General features: G+C 29.8%; 1 protein-coding gene across 2 annotated transcripts; it reads left to right on the forward strand.

Moving 5' to 3' along the window:
• Positions 1–11,000: 11,000 nt before the first annotated feature.
• LOC100162272 (TBC1 domain family member whacked) lies at positions 11,001–22,764 on the forward strand. 2 transcript variants are annotated; one of them, XM_008187462.3, is made up of 9 exons: positions 11,001–11,015; positions 19,413–19,625; positions 20,884–20,983; positions 21,075–21,289; positions 21,357–21,537; positions 21,613–21,687; positions 21,777–21,891; positions 21,949–22,112; positions 22,184–22,764. In XM_008187462.3, exons 2-9 carry the CDS (start codon positions 19,456–19,458, stop codon positions 22,295–22,297), a joined length of 1,134 nt encoding a protein of 377 aa, XP_008185684.1. In that variant the 5' UTR covers positions 11,001–11,015; positions 19,413–19,455; the 3' UTR covers positions 22,298–22,764. The 2 variants fall into 2 exon arrangements, with proteins under 2 accessions (XP_008185684.1, XP_008185680.1); XM_008187458.2 differs by lacking the exon at positions 11,001–11,015 and adding an exon at positions 18,735–19,239.
• Positions 22,765–22,999: the final 235 nt, after the last annotated feature.

A 22,999-nucleotide genomic window follows, 5' to 3' on the forward strand; every position in this document is an offset into this window, starting at 1 on the left:
AATATGATCTAATAAAATATTCTGTTACACGATAAAATGTTGTTTCTTGTTTTTCGCATTAAAGAGTACGATTTTATTTATTTCAACATAATAATGGCCCCAGTGAACCCGCAGTGAGCGTGGATTCCACTACGACGCATTAACAGCATTGACTATAACGATTTCTTTGTTACGTACTAAGTCTCAATAAGATAATATATTGAAGGTATTTTATATTTACCGGTGTAGTGAACTTTTTTCTGCTCCAAATTGTGAGAACAGACAGAAAAGGGAATTAAAAGAATACAAACACACATTATTTTAAAATCAATACAATCATCGCTCGGCTCAGAATCTAAAATAACAATATGATTATAACTATTGTTCCCACATTGTGTTTACGTAAAAGCAGTAAGTACCTGCTGCGCCTATCCACCCATCGATCCACAAGAGTCTGACTGTCGAATCCGCACACGCTGTCAATTGTGTCGATGATTACGATAATACTTGTTGTGCACACAATAATATATTAAAATATAATTTAGAACTATATAAACTAAAATAGTAACACATTTAACATATTTTAAAGAAATAGAATTTTTAATTAAAAAAAAACCGCTAATTACATAATATAATATATGCTGTTGATGGGAATTGATCAATAATAATAATAATAAAAAAAACCGTAAACAGCTAAAAACGTGTCAAAATATCATAAAAATTTAACCAATTATTGATACTGATAAAATAAGCATTTGGTGCAAATTTCAACTTTCAAGTAAGTACCTAAGGTTATTCATTTTTGAACAACAATTAAGAAAATCGTTCCATAAGAAATCGAGTGAATACAACTGGTACATTCGTAAATGTAGTTTTTATTATGCTTGCCATTTTCCTAATAGTAATTTTTTTCAGACAATCTATACACTATATAATATAATTATACGACAGTATGACCTTGCATAATATAATGTTAAGAATTGGAACATCAAACGCTCACAACGTAGAACAATTTCTAAGGAATCTTGAGTTCAATTTTAAAATCTTAGATTTAAAAAGTCAATTCTCACGAATTGCAAAACTTAATATAATTTGCAAAATGTCGTGATTTTGACGAATTTTGTCGAAAATCTGACTTCAGACGCTCATAAAAAATTGTGAATTTACGCTCAAATTTAAGGACCCACAAAAAAAACACATTATCGTAAAATATTAAGCTTAATATTATAATGTAATTTTTTATTACGCTTGCCATTTTCCTGATAGTACATTTTTTAGACAATCTATATAATATTATATATTAATATATTATATTTATACACCAGTATGACCTTGCATAATGTAGTGTTATATCAATAAAATAAGTTGTGCAGATTAAGAGGGGTAGTTCTTAAATCGTTATTTTTAATAATAATAGGCTTACATATAATATATAGGTACAAAACTGCAACTCTTTCCCCGTGGACTGAAAAAACAACGTATATTTTGGTCACCCGAGTGGTTCATTAATGTGAACAGAGTATTTGACAAGTATATCTAATTAATTATATGATAAAATTAATAATATAAGTACAGCGTAAAGAACTTTCTCACAAATCTATAAAAATAAATTCTCGGATCATTGATTAGGCTTCCATATAACCCGCAGTTGTCATAATTTATATAATAGAAACTAGTGAGATAATAATTATAATAATATTATACCGTAATAATATATTGAGTATATACCTACAAGGGATACAAAGGGATCAAAAGTAAAAAATTCTAAATAGTTTTCAAAAGTGCCGTGAAAAACAAAAGAAAAATTAAGGAAAAACGGGGATTTTTATACTCAAAATCGGTTTTAGACAAAATTGATTTTAGGTTTTGGTGTAACTCTAAAATAAATGACCGTAGATACCGACATGAAATTTTGACTATATGTTTATATCGAATTTTCTATACATCATAAGGTTTTAAAAATATATTTTGAGCTGTTTATAGATATTTTCAGTTTCCAATTTTTTTAGTCTTTTATTCTATAAATATCAATAAAATATTATTTGTTGGGCAAAAAAGCTTGAAAATTTATTAGACAGCTCTTAGTATATTGTTTCAAAGACAAATGAAAAGTATTAAAAATCTATATTCACAATTTTTTTTTATAAACATTTAAAGTTAAAATTTAAACATAAAATTTACGCAAATGTTAAATAAATTTGTGTTAGAAATTCATAAAAAATTTTCTTTTTAAATTTAAGATTTTTTTACAATTCAAAGATGAATAACTGGAGATACATGAAAATTTGACTTAATATTTATTTTAACAATTCCTACACTTGATAAAATTTTTAAAATATTTTAACTTGTTCTGAGCTGTTAACGGATAATTTCAATTTCAATTTCAATTTTTTTAGTTTTTTAGGTATGAATATCAATAAAGTTTTATTTGTGAGGCCAAGTTATAGTTAAAAAAGTATAGTATAAAATGTTGTACAAAATGTTATCTTCATAAGTATAATCAATAGTATAATAACATAATATTGGATGTTGGGCGGGCGTTGCAGGCATAGAAAAATTTCAATTTTCATCATGTGTTGTAAATTGGAATAAAAGTTCATATATTAGTTTAAAATCTAAAATCATTTATGTCTGAAAAGGACCCCCTAAATATGATGATGGGGCCCTTTGGAGGTGCGGTGCACCCCCAGCACCCCCGCTAATTGCGGCACTGTAACTTACTACAAATATACAATTATCAATTATACCAACTTCAAAATCTTTTCTATTTAATAACATGGGAATGTTTAAAATCCAAAAAGAAGATTGTACTGATAAATCAAGCATATATAGGTACATTATACATCATAAACACAAAGTTGGTTGAAACAAAACTGATCAAAAAATTATCTTTTACTATGATTCCTTCACTTTCAGGATTTACACAGCATGTATTCATTTTTGGTGCAAAGAGCGATTTGTTGGTTGATGGGTCATGCCAAACTTCTTTGTAATCTTCTTTACCATCGAAAAAATAACAAAACGCTCAAATAACCTGACAAAAATAATAAAATAAAATATTTTTTACGATAGATAAATAGGAAAAATAGCAGACTTTTTGTAATGCACCCGGTCTAGGTTTACAATGGAAATTTTCTGGAATATTGCAAAACGGTTCTGTCTTAAATAGATGAAAATTTAATGCTTCAATCACATAATCCTTACCCAAAAAATATTATTATTATAATAAGTTCATAACAGAGGTATAATTAAAATAAAAACACATATTTAGAACTTTCATTGAGAAGAGGTTCCTTAAGTACTTAAGGAACCTATTTAGAGATCGACACTTACGAAATTACTATTCATTTTAAATTAAATTTTAAAAGATTCAATGCACAAGACGTGTTTTTCTTACCTTTATATTATTATACTATAGCAAACAAAATCGGTGACAATAAAATTATCGTACACGTTATTGACCAGATTATTCTACGGTATGATTTGATATAAATTTAACGTTAAGTGAAAACATAAATTCTATAAAAAATGTGGTTATTACGATTGTAAATAATAAGAAGTAAGAACACCTTAACTTGTTACTCGACTATGCGTTAGTGTAATCACTTATCAACATTAATTTCGACAGTAGACAAAAGTATAAAACATTGACAACAAGTGACGAGTTCTATGGAGACGGCATGGACTAAGTACATGGTATAATTTTATGTGGGTGGCGGGCATCGGGCACTCCAATAACACACAACCAATAACATACAACAACAATTAAAATATTTTCAGTCACATAATAATTATATGTACTATATATTACATTAAGGGGATAAAGGTACTAAAATATATTCTGGGCATCAAGGTTTATAAATGTTCACCACGCCACTGAGTACACCCACGAGGGAGGGCACGTGGTTGATTGTGGGACTTACATCAATGCTTGGGTGGAGAGCCGCAAGAAATGCCTTGAATACGCCCTCGAAAAAGGATTCCCCTATGACTTCGACACCTGAACTCAACTCATTATATATTTTAGCTAATGTTTTTTTTTACCTGTGAGACACATATTAACTGTCTTTTTAATATGATTTTATGTTATGAGGCATTAACTTTGGCAACATTTCAGTATATGTTATAGGCACCTACCATGCTATAAGCACCTCAATACAGCAATTTGATATTGCGACTTTTATAGATAAAAAATGTTTGATAGTTATTATGTTTAAAGTTAAAAACATAAATACAATTGCTTCCGGTTTAGACATCACTACATCAGCAATTAAAATAGAATGATCACACACAACTCTTTCAGCCATACAATGTTTTGTAATCAAATCCTCTATAGACCATGATTTTTTTCTTCGATGTATAAAAAGTAAAAATTAATATCGATTCAATTAAAGTATTGTCCAAAAGCAATAAGGATATACAAATAAAACAAATTTTGATAATACAAATAGTTATCATCATAATACGTAAAAGGACTTAATACTTGTCAACATTCAACAAGAGCGACAGACAGTGCCTATTGAAACACTTCCATCCAAACAAATCGATAAATAGCCCTCTATATTATGTTATATCTATATCGAAAAGTATAAGTCAATAAATGTCAAACAAATAACGATAAACATAATAATTTATATTATTATTATTATTATTTTATTATCTTGTGGTTCTTGCAGATTGTCTCTTGTCAGCTATACATTTTATTTTATTTAATGGTGCCTATAGTTGTATATTATTCATGAGATATGAACACTTACTTGTAACAATGTTATTTAATTCAGTAAACACATTTTCACTTTCTTCAATATCATAGTCATGAATAATATATTCACTGCAATCCGGATTAATCGTACTATTTAACATACCTGTGACAAAACATGAAATAACATCATTATGTTAACAAGTTGAAAATTATACTTAATACTTTATATTGAATTAAGAACTAAAGTATTTTGTTATACTAAACTATTGATGGCGTTCTATAACGAAAATTCTATAGATATTAACATACAGCTTTAAATTGTATATTATTTAGTAGGAGTGAGTGGGTAGGTCATTGTTTAAATACTTTGCTTAAGGTTTGAAATATGCTCACTACACCACTGTATATTAAGTATGATTTCTTTAATTCATTGAATTGTAATGAGTGTAACAGGAAGGCCTACCAGATGAATTAACTTTTGTTATAAATTATAATCAATATTTTTAAATTTTTTTTATGTATACACTTGCGTTACTGTATACTGAAAAAAAATTAAGTATGTACCTACCTCATCATTGAGTACCTACCTAAGTCACTATATTATGTAAAGTGTTAAATTTGAAAAATGATGATTCATTCCATACGAAAAACGATGCGTGAAAATGATTTGTCCGCCATTGATACTAAGTTGGTTGCATTAAATTCAACGTCCTTTATTTTTTATCCCGGAATATAACTATTCACTATGTTCCATTGTTAAATATGTAGGTAGGTACCACAATATATGCTGCTAATGAGCTATTTATAAGGATGATCCGGATTGTCAATATAGAACCATATTTCTCATCTTCATAACTTTACACATATTACAAATATTTAGTATTTACCAACCATAAACCAACTATACCGAGTCAATGGGTGCAATTGTAACAAGTCTTGGGTCAATATTCATATTCGGGGCATGTGTTTGATATTACTATTAAAGGCAAATGACAGTGCTGTGCAGACATACATAAAATTATGCTTGGAGCGTGTTAGATCTTAACACCGCTGACATAATAACATTGTAACACGCACTTATACTGCTATGCCAGTATTTAACGCCCAACAGTGTTTCTCGTCTTAATAATAATAATATTTATTGTTACCAAATTAAAGTAAATGTACAAAACATGTTATAAGCATAAATTAATTAATCTTTGGTTCTTACAAAATAATAGCGCTATTGGTGAATGTCGAGATTTAAAATATGAACACATGTTTATATTTAGTTAGGTCCGTTTGATTCGGTTGTTTACCATACGTTACAAATTATAATATATTAACGCTGTTGTATTCGTCCAGTGGTGCATTAAAAATAATTTATGCGCCGGGGCGAAATATAAATTTGATATCGCCGCGCCGCTCACCTCCCACCACTGAATAACATTAACATATGACACTAAAATTACATTTTTACAGTGTATTTTGGTTTTAGATAGGTACCTACTTCATGAAATTCATGTTGAATAAATATTAATATTTTCCTTTTTCCCCTTTATTTATTCCGAGTGAGTCTCCTCGTCTATAGACCACGATCCGCCTCTAAAATGTTCCATTTGGGGTATTTACGCCTTTCTCCCCCCCCCCCTAAATTTGCCACTCTATTCATCTATCATTTTAAGGGTATCATATTATTATTGTATAATAAATAATAACATAGAATAAGTTGGTGTGGGGTACGTTGTATTTAAATTGCATACACAACGCGCCGTCTTGTAAAAATAATCGTATTTCGTACCAATAACATATTATTATTATTATCCGTGGACCGTGTGCTTGTGTGCATTTTTTTATAATTTATAATAACTTATAACGTTGTTAGTTTTGTTTACGTGAATGAGAAAGCTTCCAAGAAGGACTCCTCTTTTCACTTTGATATTATACAATTAAAGTATTTATACCAACTTCTAATATCACACTTTAATTTTCTAAATCTTGATTCGACATAATACTATGCCTATAATATACGTTAAAGGAATACTAACATTTTTTTAAAACTACATTTTAATTGTTTTTTTCCTTTCTTATGACTACGATATCCATCATATTATTTAATATTCTGAGTGGAGCGATGAATGTATTGATGTTACAATGATGTGTTTTTTTTTTTAATTTGTGTCCGTCGTCACCTTTTAGGACAGTAAAAATGCTTGGATTTTCTTCAACAACACCTTTCTTGATAAGAAAGTGGATCTAGTTGGTACTTTGGGAGGGTCATGAAAATTTCCCAGTAGGTTTCGAAAGCGCTGGGAAAAATAAAATAAAAATTCAGGAAAACCGGAATTTTGGATTTTGGTGTAACTCTAAGACAAATGACCCTAAATACATATAACATTGTCTTTGAATGTTTATATTAGCATTTTAGATATACCATAACATTTTCAAAATATTTTGACGTGTTTTGAAATATTTACGGATATTTCCAGTTTCCAATTTCTTTCAGTTTTTTTTTTCTATAAATGTCAATAAAATTGAATTCGTTGGGTTAAAAAGTTTGAAAATTCAAGGCTCAAAATGTATTGTTACAATCATTGGCGCAAATAGGTGGAAACTTAGTCCCCCACATTTCTGCCAAGTCCCCCCAGTTCAAAAGTCAGTAATTAGTACTGAGCATATATAACTTTTAAAAAATATTATAGGAAGGGCTTTAGTCCCCTCCAAAATAATTTGTCTATTTGCGCCTAAGGTTACAATGACAGTTGTTTTAATACATGGTCACCTATTTTTTTTATAAGCATTTAAAGTTTGAATTTTGACAAAATACATAGATACCTATTACGAAAATTTACAAATTATTTTGAATTGGAAACAAGATTCCTTATAAGTATTTTTACCTTAATTAAAAAAATAATGTCAACTGGAGAGTCAAATTCAATTTTTTTAGCGTTTGAAGTTCAAATTTTTACAACAATAATATATAGGTATACACTTAATTTCTCATGTAGTGATTTTCTTATTTTGTTTTAATTCAAAAAAGGAATAACGAATTTTATTTAAAATTTAAAACATGATTCCATGTAGGTAAGTTGGTTATTAATAATAACAATATAGATATAATATATCTTAGGATGACCACCCGTCTCCACTTAGAAATGTTTTTTATTTACAATGATAATATATCATTGAATTCAAATTTAACATCATCCATTACAGTCACCCACTTGTAACCTACTGTACAGCAGAGCGACATCTTATTACACGCTTTTTTTTTTTTAATGATATCTGATAAAATGATTCGATTACAGAAACGTCATAATATAAAGAACGAATATATATTTATATTAATATGTATACAATAAGTACTGCTAGAACTTTAGCTCTAAGAAATGTCTTCTCTCATTATATAACGCGCTATAGTCAGGTCCTTACTAGAATATGGCTCAATTGTTTGGTCCCCACATACCAAAAAAGATAGTCTACGACTTGATTAAGTCCAAAATCGTTTTCTTGGCTTCACATGTCGCTGTCTTAACATTACTCACTCTCCTCACGATTATGGGCTTATTAATGTGATAGTGAAACTGGAACCATTATCAGAGCGCCGAAATTAATTGTGTATTAACTTTACTACCAAATTATTAGAAGGGCTCATTGACGCCCCCCGTCTACTAGAACAACTCTACATTCATGTTCCTGGCAATACTAGTTCACAAGATTATTTTTACCCGCCAATATCCAAAACGAATTTTGCTAAAAAATTCCCCAATCATAATAATGATGTCCATTACCAATAATAGTAAATCTCTAGTACCAAAGCCACATTAATGTTTGTATAATTGTATATTTTTACTTTGTTACTTTATTATTACTATATTATTAATTTACTATATTTAGTTCATCTATATCCATATAATATGTCCTATTATATATCTTGTATATAAAAAAGCCGAATGGCGTTAAATCATATTAGAAATAAATAAAAAAAATAAAAAAATACGTATGTGCTTCAGTTTATGTATTTGTGATACGTCACGTCATTTTAGCGATAGCCATTTTATTTTTTCAATTAATTTGAATTTTAAAATAATATAATATAGTGTATAATATGCTTGTTTTTTACGGACAAAAATTACAGTACCTATACGTTTTGAATTGTAACTTGTTCACTTTCAATATCAGTTATTTTTTTCTTATACGTTTATTTACGAAACAAAGTGTACTCCTATAAATAGTAATACAACGTAAAATGTACTGCGCCAAGCGACCGTTGTAATTATATTCCGTATTGAGCGTAGTCCTCTTAAATAGGTAAATAAAAAAATCCACATAATATTATAACAAATTCTAACAATGGACTGTGGTTTTAACTTTTAATCGAACAGTATAGCGGCTATTCCCAACGGTCACTTTCAAATTCGGCCGACAGCTGGGTTTGTCGCGATATAATATTTTATAAACAAATAAAAAGTTCTGGTTTTCGGTTACGATTTTCGGTGCTAGTTATTCGTATAGTGTTTATAAACACAACAGGTGTAGGTAGAATTACATTTTATAATCAATATAAAACTGTTGAAAAATGTCTATAGTTGTTCTTTTTAGTTTGTTTGACGTTGACAATATATTTTATGTCGTAATTTGTATTTGTATTTTTTTTTTGCGTTTATCGGATATAATAAAACGGTTGCTGGTTTTTGGCTTCCCCCTCCTCATTCCAAAATCTTGGCTATGCCACTGTAGGTCGCCATACTAAGCCAAATTTCCAAATAAAATATTTTTTCTATAACACTCTCATTAAAAACGATTTCCATACCTACTAACTGCCTATATAAGGAACATAAAAGCAACGCTCTCTATTTCATCACGTCTGAACTATACACGCGGTATCATTTGAAACATTATAACCGAGGTTAAAATACTTATAAAATATAATAGCTACGGCATTGTTCTATTCGTCACAATTTTGTGTCGAAACGCAAACGTCCTTATTATTATTATTATTATGATATCTTCCCACTTTCTCCGGCCCGCGACGTTATATAAATAATAATAGGCTCGGGCAGTTGATGAGTCAAGATTGAACAAATAGAGCTGTTTTAGAGGTCAACTATAATTGTTTAATAATTGTTGGAAACGATAAGGCGACTTCAGCAAACTGTTTACGTTATAATTAAAAGCCTATTCAAATATAGATTACCTATAGGGAATTATATGCTCTGCGAGTACATTTCTTTCAAATAAAGTCCTTCGTAAACACATAATTTACTATAATACTGGAGTACCTAATTAATATGCATACCTACTAAATGAGGTATACTTATCGATATAAGGAAATTTCAACAGAATTATGAAAATATAGGTATATAGCAATTATAAAATTATCAATTGAAATATTAAGTTAAAAGTGCGTGTTCAAATAGTTTACTTTACGAGTGGTATCGTGCCAATTTATCATCGTCAGTTGTAACTTGTTGCGGTAAGTACAACGAAATACGCATTTGGAAAAAAACAACTTTTGCTGTCGGTTTAATAATGCCTATTATGACAGCGATATGTATAATCAATGGTATAATATATTGTATAGTACAATATAGAAATTCAAATGTTCACAAATTCACACAGGACAAAACATCGTCTGTATTATAATGTATATTGCATAGATCGTCCGTCATTAAATTACGCCTAATAACATAAAATACAAGTCAAATGTTACATCATCACTTGTGAAAAAAAATCTGACTTTTTTTACAATAAGAGTTATAAAAAAAAAATTAACAAAGACGGTATAAAGCTGATTGCGTTCGGTGTTGACCCGTGTGTTGGGTAAACGTTTGTTGTTTGTCTATTATAATAATTATTCCGACCGATATAGCCCGAAAACTGTTATCTCCACGAGATTTTTTTTTCATCAAAATGACCCGTTCGTCTCATCTTTCTCTAATTGTTTGATAGTAGTAAATAAACGTTTGTACTCACTTTGTGACTCTGGGCCGGTATTTACTGTTGCAGGAAGGTCAGGTGCTATTGTGCTAATCATTCTACCCCTTCTCCCGGTCAAGCCCGTCGCGGTGTATTCCGACTGAGCCACCACACGACTGCAGCCCACCCAACAGTGACAGGTTAAATGCAAATATTTGACACTGCTGAGATAGGTGCCAAATAGATGTTAGCTTGTACTTTGGACGTTCAAGTAGTCAAGTATCTACATAATATGAAATCATATACAATAGTGTTACTGAATTCGTTCTAACCCGAGAATCAATACAGTATAAACACTCAAAAATTATCATATTTGACATGTCAAATTAAATCTATAGTATACCTGCAGTGTATAGTAGCTGACCAAGTGACTGTAGTAAGTAATAATACATATAAATAATTATAACTATGACTTATAATATAGGTATAATGAATACATAAATTTAGGTGATTGATTACATAATAATATGATAGTGATCTAATATTATATCAAAAGCTATAATAATTATGAATAAAAACTTATCATTCGATATTAATATAAATAATCTGGCTGAGAAATTAAAAATATATAAGTTGCCGCGGACGTTTAAGCTGGTAATGGATTCACCATCAAACGTATAAGGGTGACCAAATCAAAGGCAATATTTAAAGTTTCCAAATTCCAAATAGCACTGATATTATATTAGATATAACCTCCCAAACTCTGAATTTCAATTTACCCAAAGTTCCATTTTAAATAATTAGATCGATACAAATTAGATTGCACTTATTATTATATTCCTAAAAATATTTGTAGGTACGCTCTTTTTGTAAAATATGCACGTCGTGTTTTCAAAAATTGCCGGTGTAAATGACCAAAAACTTGTTAAGCCCGTTTTTAGTGTCTAATTATTATGCAAATGCAGCCGCGGAAAATTATGCAAATATGTATAATTTAATTTTCTGATTTCGCCTTATTATTTAATTAATTATTATGATAATATTATACAACGTAATATAATGGTTTTAAACTGTATACTTAACACAATAATACCTATATATTATGTTTTTAGTCATGTTGTGACCATACACATCAGTTTCACTGTAATTCTATAATGACAATAACAGATCACTTTATAAGTAGGTATAGTAGAAAAGAGTTTACCAAAGAAATGATATAATAAATTAGGTATTATAACTATGCTTATTATAATTTATGACTTAAGATGAAAAATACTCATATAACCCACACTATACCCACCCACTAGAAAACGGTCTTTCCTGTAGTTACGCCAATTAATACGCATGTATATATTGTAAGGTATCTTTCATTTTTCAAACAACGAGCTCGTTGTGTCGTTTTGCGTATTGTATTTAATATAATATTTATATTAGAGGAAACGCAAAAATATGGTACATCAACAACATTTAAACTTTCCAAAATATGTCGCGATGAAAATTAATTAGTGCCTCCCCCCCTCCATACGCCTCCACAAGACCTCAGCTATACAATTCATCCCGATCTCAGATTGAAAACCTTCCACTAATAGAAGCTAAACTATTTTACAAACGCTTATAATAATATAGTCGTATAATCTCTCCAACCCTATAATTCACTTGTCAAGAACCTCGGTGTCTTCATTATTCTCGGTAATCCTACAGACGTCTCAAACATAAATTGTGTCGGGATCTGCTATATAGATGCATAATATTAATTACTAATTGCAAATTATAGTGATATTTAAATAAAATTTAAAAAAAAATCAATCGCTCCTCAATATTTGGTCGTGTATGTATTTTTTTTCGTTTTATATTTAATGCATCACATTATACTATTCTTAGTATTCCATATTATACCTATGTGATTGCATACATTTCTTATGAAAAATAAACACGTTATAACCCACAGTGGCGTAATTTAGACAATTTAGTCATGCAAGTGGAGGGGGATTAAAACATTTAACCCCCTACCACTAAAAAAAATAATTTTTTTTTTATCATAAGCACCTCTCGGTACAACCATTGTAACTCGCATTGTAATCTGTATTCTGTATATAATGTTAGTACATGTATAAACTATAAATACATAATAAATAATTACATACTTTTAATAGAGTTATGCGTATAATTATAGATTCGTTGAATGATCTGCGTAGATGTAAAATACTCAAAATAATTTTTTTTAAAAGATTTGAAAGTTGAAACTGAGTCCAACCGACTAATTCTGATTGCATCACTGTTCTTAACTCGATGAATATGTACATATGGGTTTTCGTAAAAATGTTCCATAATTGTTTGAAAGTTAAACTGCATTGTCATGCTGTAATTCAATATAATATTTGTTTAATTAATAATAATTAATACTATTTTATTTGTTTAATAGTGATTAACCACTGATAAGGGTTTATTACGAAGTAATAATAGTAATATTATTATCACCTATATGCGTACAGCTGCTAGCATAGGGCAATCGAATTTTTATTAAAATATACTAATTTACTAATATATATAAAATACAGGTACTATAGTTTACCTATAAATATACTAATAAATAATATTTATAGTTAAATAAGTTCTTAAATATTATGGTTTACCAGTTTTTAAAAAAAAAGTCTTGGAGGGGGACACGCGACACCCAAATACGCTCCTCACATACATGTTGCAATATCCAATATTATACCTATGTGACGAAGTTATGTGAATAATTCAATGAACGGTTTTCCTGTGATCGTACTTTATTCGGGTAAATTCGCGTGTGCTATATTATTATATATTGTGTATTTGTGTTATCAGTGGCGTAATTAATAGTGACGATAAAGGACAGTTTAATTCATGGCTTAAATATACAAGATTATTGCAATAGTACCTCCACTATATCATTTTATCACGTTAAGGAATTAAAATGGCAGCGTAAGGGGACGACGTATAATATACTGTACTAATATATTATATGCTATGATATGGATCGTACCCTTACGCTGCCATTTTATTTCTGTTTGATAACAATATGGGCTATGTGCAATAACCTTGTATATTTAAATAATGGTTTAGTTTATAATAATCTGTCATAAAGAAGGGATTTATCGATTCCACTGGCTACTATTGATGATAATATCCATACACATATATATATCTATCGGTTCCGCTAAGCTTTTACATTCACACAAATCGTGAAACTAGCTAAATAAGCTTAATTCTGCATTAATATTTTATTAAATTAATGAATTTGAACACAGGTTATAGTATTTTTATTAGTAAAGTTGAACTTAATTGCTTATGTATATTTTAGGCAAATATTAATGATTGAAAAAAACGATAAGAATTTTAAAAAATAAAAATACAGTGAATCCTCGATAACTCAAATCAGTCAAGGACAAAAAAAATTCAAGTTTTCGGAAATTTGAGTCATAGAAAAATTGACATATTTCTTAACATCGAATTCGACTTATAAACATTCGAGTTATCGAGGTTTCACTGCGTATATTATACTTATTTTTGGTATTATGATTGGGAGCTGGAACACAATGATACATGTCTTAAATAGGTGAATTATTTAGAAATATTAAATATTAAATATATATAATATTTAATACTTTAATTAATAATTATAGTACTTACTACTTAGTTTAAACAGTATATATTATATAGCCGGCGGAATCGATATATACGAATGCATGAATAAATGCAAAATATGTGAAATATCTAACTAAAAACATTTTTTAAATTCCTAATTATTGTTTTATGTTATTTGCAATCGCCGACAGACAAAAAAAAAACCAAACGATCTATATTAAAAAGTAAGTTGACGCAATAAATTAATACCATTATAATTTACAATATTATATTGCATTCCCCCCTTCGTTGAATACTTGAGTGTCATCGTTTATAGTACTGTGTTTTATTATTAGCGTGGCGACACGAATATTATGAGTGTAGGTTAGATTATTTGTGTATAAATATTAAATAATATACGTTTTATGGTTATTGTTATCGGTACGCGTTTTAAAAAGCTCGCACGGCGAATTTCCGAAACGGAAAAATAAATATCTATCTATTTCCTTGCACAATGCACATACTTCTTCTATATTTATGTCCTTTGATATATAATATATCCTCTAATACAGGGGTCGGCAACAGGCCCAATCTGGCCCGCGGAGGAGAAATAACTGGACCGCCAATAATATTTTTTTTTAATGCTGGTTTTCCGCACATAATAGATACCTATATTTTTATCTATTTTTATGTTGTATTTTGATGTATTTTGGCTCCACATACATAATATATGAAACTTCGTTATCCAAAATGACGTTTTTAAAGAATAAATATTATCGTCCAAGATTAACTGATCACCTGCACCTTCAAAACACTCTGCCCGTTAGTAAGTTGTTCTCCAAGAGTAGGTACATTTTAAAAAACTGGCCGATATTATATTGTATTAAATAACTTGCTTTAAATAGCTTAAACTGTATTTTTAACACAAAAATAAACAGATTATATTAATTAATATTTAAGTTTTTTCTGGCCCTCGACAATTTTTTTCAAATTATCTAGACCGCCATAGAATTTAATTGCCGACCCCTGCTCCAATATAAATTTAATTAAATCTGTTCTAAATTGTTTATTCTTCGGCTACCTAGGTTTTAAAATGTAATAACCATATATTATATTATGGATTTTAAGTACACTAACTATAAATTAAAATGCATAATATGTTATGTTATATTTATCATTACCCATTACTATTTATAAATTATAATCCATAATCAGTTTAATTCATAATGGTTAAAATTAATTAATTTTTGTTAATATTTCATTAAAAAAAAATACTTTTTATCTTTATTAAATAATTAAGATAAATTATTGTAACGAATACAATCGTATCGACTAACGAGCGTTATAGCTCCTATCCCCCCAAAAAAGTTCCACCAAGTAATGATGTAAATGATGATTTGAGTACTAACTCAAAATTTAGTAATTAGTAATTACTAATCAGTACTAACTAGTAGTAACTAGTAAGCATATTATATAAATTTTAGAAATCAAACCCAATTACAATATTATTGATTTTTTTACGAATGTAAAGGGGTGAGGGGGTGACTAGAGTCCCCACAAAAAACGTTGGCTATTTGTAGATGTGGTCATAAATAATATATTATTGTCTATATTTTGTTTATATTTTAATTTCGTTGTAATGAATAAATATAAAAAACGTGGGCACCGTCGTTCGTCATAGGCGCATTAGTCGTTACGCAATCGCGGTCGGATAGATTCGTCACGAAACGACGTTGTAAACGTAACAGCTGCTAACAATAAAAAAAAAAACAGAAATGATGAAAATAGAGTTATTATTTTTAAGAACAGCTTTGTGGATATTTTTGGACCATTGCAGTGGGCCGCAATGGAATTTACCACGTGCCAGGCGATGGCAATAATAACAATATTATGTCATAGATATTAAATATTTATTATTTAAGACCGTTTAGGTATTGTCATGAATGTTAAAGCACTATAAAATTATAAATTATAGTATTATAATCATTGATTTAATCAATGTTATTATTAAGACTTAAAGCCTAAAGGCCTTTAAGACTTTAAGCCTAAAGGGATGTCAGCACTCGACGTACTGTTTGTGTTCTCTATCTAGCCCATGCGCAATATAGACAAAACGATCATTCGTGCAAAATCATATTTTTTACGCTTTTGAGTTAGATATCTTAGAGGAATCAGGAAATCAACCATATTATATTTTAACTATCGTCAGTAGTTACGGTAACCAATAAATACCGAATGTCCGAATAATATCTTTAAGGGTACGAAATATCGTTTTGTTTCAATCATAAATATATCATATCATACATATTATAATATATATTATAACATAATATATTATATATTAATATATGGTCTCAAGATAACGTAATATCTTATCAAATTTTAAATTTACAAATTTATTTTTAAGTCGACTAAGTATAAAGTAGGCTAGTAGGCATAAAGTCAAATAATAATAAAATATTAAACCTATAAGTCAAAACCGGACTGGGTCAATATTTCAGGCCGATAATTTATTTTCTAGGCCTAAAATGAATAGTGGAAAAATAATTTGGTCATAAATGTCCATGATAACGTGATGACAAGCACAAAAAATGTTTTTTCTTAAAACACATGATAATATCAACTAATTCATCACTCCGTTCAGAATCTAAAATTGCTAAAATACCTAGCTAATATGTCAAAATAATATTATATTATATAATACTTATTAGTTATTAATTATTATAGTTATTACTCATTAGTTAGTACCAACTTTAATTCTTTTCCAACCATACCACGCCGCTACACCGCGCCCCGGTTAATATAACAAACTAATTTAGCTTATCCATTAAATAATATGTTCGCCACGATAACTTAAACCTGGATAACTCGATTTTTTTTTTCTAGTCTCCTGTATAGTTGTATCTAAGTTATATTTGAAATATATATCCCGAAAATTACACACGTCGAAATTACTTTTATCCACCTTGAAATTTGAGTTATCAAGACTAGACTGTATACTATAATATATTATAATCAACTACAGTCTACGGTTATGTGTTACTTTTTTATAGTATTTATTTTTTGTCATTATAAAATGTATCAATCTTATGATGGTATCCACTTACTTAGAAACAATTGCGTTATCATTTTCATACATAGATGTTTTTAATATTTTCAAAGACTTGATTATTTTCCAAGTACAATACAATCATATACAAATCATAATTCATAAATAGGAAAAAGAAACCGATAAACATAATTAAAGCATTTAAATTTACTACATATAGCATTAAACATAATTAGGCTTGGTTCTTCAGTTTTAACTTTTAATGGGATTTTGTTTTTCATATTATGCTGTATTAAAATAATGAACCAATCTTTTTACAATTCTTTCTCGAATCTAAAATAAATTTTTTTTTGTGCTGTCTTACATCATCATCAGCAGGTTATTTATCCTCTAATATTCATTTTGAATATTAAATAAATTCAAGACACCCTTGTGGAAGACGTCAATGCACAATGTACCTATTTATAATATTATAGCATAGGTATAGACAATACAGTATACTATAATATTGTTTAGTCTGAGAGTCTTATTTCACGCAAAAAAATAAAATAAAACTATATTATGCTTGATTTACATTACAACAATGTTTTTGGTATCTGCAACAAGTGCGAGCATCAGTGTCTTGAGTTTGGTTGCGACGGTGACGTTGCAGTTATTAGTTATTACGAATATAATTGTATAAATATTAAATAATAATAATTACAATTTTTATTATAGTTAATTATTAAATCACTATACAACCTGTTCGAGGTTTATAATATCTGTATGTATAATTCGTACGTACATCGGTACACCTAATAAATTGTTTAAACAAAATATTATATCACTTCAATTTAAATTTAATACTATTATCGATTAATCAGTATAATACTTAAAATCACACGAGTCACGAGCTGATAAGGTATATACTTATTTATGCATTATGTTTATTTTATTTTATATATTATATTTTTAATTCATAAAATTAATCTGTTATTGTAACGGGCCACGGGGATTTGTCCCGGTGTCCCGCTATATAGGCATACCATAGACCTATAAATTCTTTTACAGGTCTATGGCCCTTGCAAATATGTTATACTCAATAATTTTGGTAACCGGTTGTTTTACTCAGGACTCGGGAGATAACTAGAAAAATCATTAAAAAAAAAAAACGATTATTTACACGAATGCGTTTTATCTATAACACTCACGCACGTCTGATAGAAAACAGTTTTATTCTGCTGTCATCCACTTAATACAATTAATATGTAAATATAATATTATAATATCATAATAATATATTTCAATATTTGTAGATAATCATTATAATTATCAACTATGACGTCGTGTGGCCGCCCCACAACGAAAACAACGCAAACGAATAAACGATATTATCGTAAATCTTCAAACGACAAGTTTTTCTCTTATAAATTGCACGTACCGTTTATCCACATTCCGCGCGGGTCGGCGGTCGTCCGCCGCCGCCGCTTCGCACCGCTCCGGTCGTCCACGCACGACGGTACGACACGCCAGTTCACCGCTCCACTTCCACCACTCCAGTCGCGACGCGTCAGCCGCTCCGATCGGTCGTGTGTCCGTCGTTTGCCCGTTCGCGGATCTCTCGCACTATTTCCATCGGCCTTGGCTCGCCGCCGATATTGATGTTATTATTATTGTCATCATCTTTCGGCGACGACGGCGACGGCGATAACGACATCAAATGCCCACCACCGCATTGACGGCCTCTACCGACGAAGAGAAAATACCGAGAAAAATAAGAAAACTCGGAATCGCTCGATCGCCATAGATTATTGTCGTCGCCGCGTAATTTTGTTTATCTTCCGCTGCGTGGCGCGCGCGATGGACTGAAAACGGAAAGCTGTGCGCGCACAAGCCGCGACCGTCGCGAGACGCGCGAAACGTCCGATGACACGCCGCGCGAGTGCGGTTCGTTGATATCACTGTTGTTTAATAACTGTTTACACATTTTATTCCGTCGACAGATGTTCGAAATCGTTAAAATACAATAAAAAATATATAGGTATTGTCATTAACTTCTGATAGTAGTGTTGTAGTTCGCTGTCTTACGGTGTAGGTATTACCTACCTAAGTTATCGGGTTCGAAGATCACAACGCCTAGGTTGGACCTGTAGAGGTATCTGCAGGACCTGTCGTCCGATAGTAATAATTAAGCGAGTTTTGCGTCCTCCACAGATCTTTCGGATTCGATCATCACGTGAAACGATAATCGAACCACATGAAGGCGGCTAGTCCGTTCGTTGCGAACAAAATGGAAACCCGATACGTCGACAACGACGAAGACAATTACTCGGATGCCAGCTCGTCGCTGGCTCCCAACGGCTCTGTAGTGTCGACGGTGCCCGACAGACATGGCTTCCTAGGTGGTACCCAGTACCTGAACGAATCGTAAGTGCTACGCCTAAGTATTACGGGACTGTTTTGCCTTTTAATATTAATCTTGTGCAAATTTACACCTTTGTGAGCCAGCTTCGCGTTGGCTTATGGCTTTTGTAGTCTTTAATCTATTGTGATTGTGGACCACAGAGTAATATGTCGTGAACTGTGTTGAAGAGTTTTTGGTTGATTTTATGTTTTACACATCATTTTCTAGCAATAGTGATAATTTTGATATCTTTAGATTCACAAGTCGATTACCTAAAATATCAAATACCTATATATTATGTTTTTTTGCCATAAATGTATAACCGTAATTAAACTGTATAATAAAAAAAAATTATTGTTTATAAACCTAAATTCTAGGAATGTTAGGTAATATCTATGTTACTGCCCATAATTTCTTTTAAATTAAATATAAATACCATTATATCTAGGTATTTAATCACATTATGACCACCTTTAGAATAATATCTGATAAATAATTATATTATAATAATAATTGTCAATGTCATTATTATTTGAGTGAAACTAATTAAAATAAGATGTGTGATATTATGTTATAGATTGTTTTGTTTTGTATTGACCACACCTTAATTATTATTGTGAAATCAATATTGGCAATCGCAGACCTCTAAAAATAATTCTTATACTTTCTTTATCATTGTGAAAGTTTCTCAAAAATAACTGACTGATTGCAATGGTATATAAATTACGATAAATTATGATTAATAAATGTAATCATATAAAATTTAGTCAGGTATGTCTCGCTCATGGGGTTTGTCAAAAAAAATATGAAGATGTAAAAGATTTTGAATATTCCTTAAAAAAAACATGTCGACAAACCCAATCCGTAAGATTTTAATTAACAGTCAAATCAGGCTAATAATATTATTATTATAACTGTACACTTGCAATATTGTATATTATTGACAATGGTTCAAATAATATTGAACACAGGAAGTTAAATCCTCTTTTGGTCATCCTAGCTATTTGGTATGCTACAGTGTGCGCATTGCATACTTCCTGTTTGATTCAAAATTATTATGCATTTAAGGGTATTGCATGAAAACAACATTACAGTTCACTAGTTACGCTTATACATGTATAAAGGAAGTATATTTGGTTTGCTCTTAACTCCTCCCTGTTCCCCTGTCCCATGTGTGAGAACATTTTCTATACTTTCTACAGATATCCTGAATACATGCCTACATAATATTATCTCATAGCTGTGTGAAATTTTTATACCTAACAAAATGTTTAATTGTAGGAAACACATGATATCAGCTAACAAAACCATAGAACGTGAACGAAAATGGCTTAATATGACTGCCAATTGGGATAAACAAATGATTAGGAGTTTTAAAAAAGTAATAACATTTAATATAATATTGTTACCTACCTACCTACCTATATAACATATTTTAAACATTTTATCTTAAAATTGCTACATATTTTTAGGTACAAAACAGATGTAGAAAAGGAATTCCACAATCAATCAGACCTAGAGCTTGGTTGTACTTGACTAAAGCAAATAAATTGTTGGACCAAAAGAAAAATCTCTATTTCAAGCTGTGTGACCAGCCAGGGGATCGTAAATGGATCGAAGACATAAGAAAAGATCTGCATCGACAGTTCCCATACCATGAGATGTTTGTCGACCAAGATGGAACAGGGTAAATTGTAATGAACATTTTAAATGTTGTAATATTGTTTAACATTAGTTGCGTATTTTTTCAACAGCCAAAAAGAGTTATTCAATGTTCTCAAAGCGTATACAATATTAAATCCTGTAATTGGATATTGTCAAGCACAAGCTCCAATTGCTGCATTTCTTCTCATGCACATGCCAGCCGAGCAAGCGTTTTGGTGTTTTGTAGCAATTTGTGATGATTACCTTAGTGATTACTACAGTCCAGGAATGGTAATTGAACATATTAAACAATAGGTATATTTTAAATGAACGGCACTTAATTCAAATAATCTATTTTATGTTTAGGAAACATTGATTAGAGATGGTAACATACTTTTTGCATTATTAAAAGAACGGGAGCCAAAAATTTATAAACTATTAGTGAGTGTATAATCTTACATTGCAATAATGTATAGTTATTAGTTTATAATTGTTTATTATTATTATTATTATTATTATTTATTTTTTAGAAAAAGCAAAGTATTGATCCAATTATGTATATGACTGAATGGTTTTTATGTGCTTTCACAAGAACATTACCATGGCCCACCTTGTTGAGGTTTTGGGATATATTTTTATTTGATGGTAAATTATTTTAAAATCTTTCCCGAACCCAATTTTTATATCCTTTATAATTTGTAGGTGTTAAAACATTTTTCAAAATGGGTTTAATAATGATCAAAATATCGTTGCCAGAAAAATCATATTCTGATCTCAAAAAACGTTTTCCTACCATGTGTGAAACCTTAGAAGCCTTGCGAAATCCACCATTGCATATGCTCGAGGAAGAGAGAATTATCAAGAAGGTATTTTTACTCTTATATTATATTATTTTTTATTGATAAATGAATAATTTTCCTTTTTTTTGGTCTAATAGCTCATACTGTTAGACATACCCGAAGACACGTTCAAATATTACCACATGCAACAAACCTCGTTAAGACGGAAAACAAAAGAAACAAAAAAAATTCGAGAAACTGACGTGTTTTGAACATTTGCAATGACCATTTTACAAAAGTTACCTTAAGGAAAACAGGTTAATAATAAGAGTATAATTCTGATCTAATATATAAAATATATATTGAACTGGTCCTTTAATTTTATATATTGACAAAAAAGAATTTGTATTATTATTGTCAGTCTTCCATATTCATAATATTATATTTAATATTATCTTATTGTTATATATTTTAAACTTTATGTAGGAGATTCAAGTAAATTTGTTGACTAATTTTTTATTTTAATTCATTCGGTGCTCTAAGTGTAAATAAAATAATTATTACTTTCTAGTCTGTATATTTTATTGAAACAACCTTGTAATACGTATTTAAAAATGAACATTTCTCTTGAATAACTATGTCACTTATCATTAACGCTTGGCAATGACGTTGTTTCAGCAGATTATATTTTGTTCAACTATAACAATAAACAGCACACTGAAACGTGCGTACAATTGTATTTATTCCACAATTAGTTTTTCTAAATAACTTGCTTATCTTTTAAATCTGTAAAAAAAAATTGATAAGGACTGGATAGTCAGAATTTTTATCATGTTTTACGTCAACACACTAAACAAATTGTAAAATGTCCTCTGCGCACAAAACCACTAACAATATTATTATTCATGTTTAAGAATTCATTTCCGCGAATAGAAAAAAAATGGATAATAGAATTCCATTTTATGCATGGAGGA

This window comes from Acyrthosiphon pisum, chromosome A1 (assembly GCF_005508785.2).
Source record: "Acyrthosiphon pisum isolate AL4f chromosome A1, pea_aphid_22Mar2018_4r6ur, whole genome shotgun sequence".
Classification (NCBI taxonomy): domain Eukaryota; kingdom Metazoa; phylum Arthropoda; class Insecta; order Hemiptera; family Aphididae; genus Acyrthosiphon; species Acyrthosiphon pisum.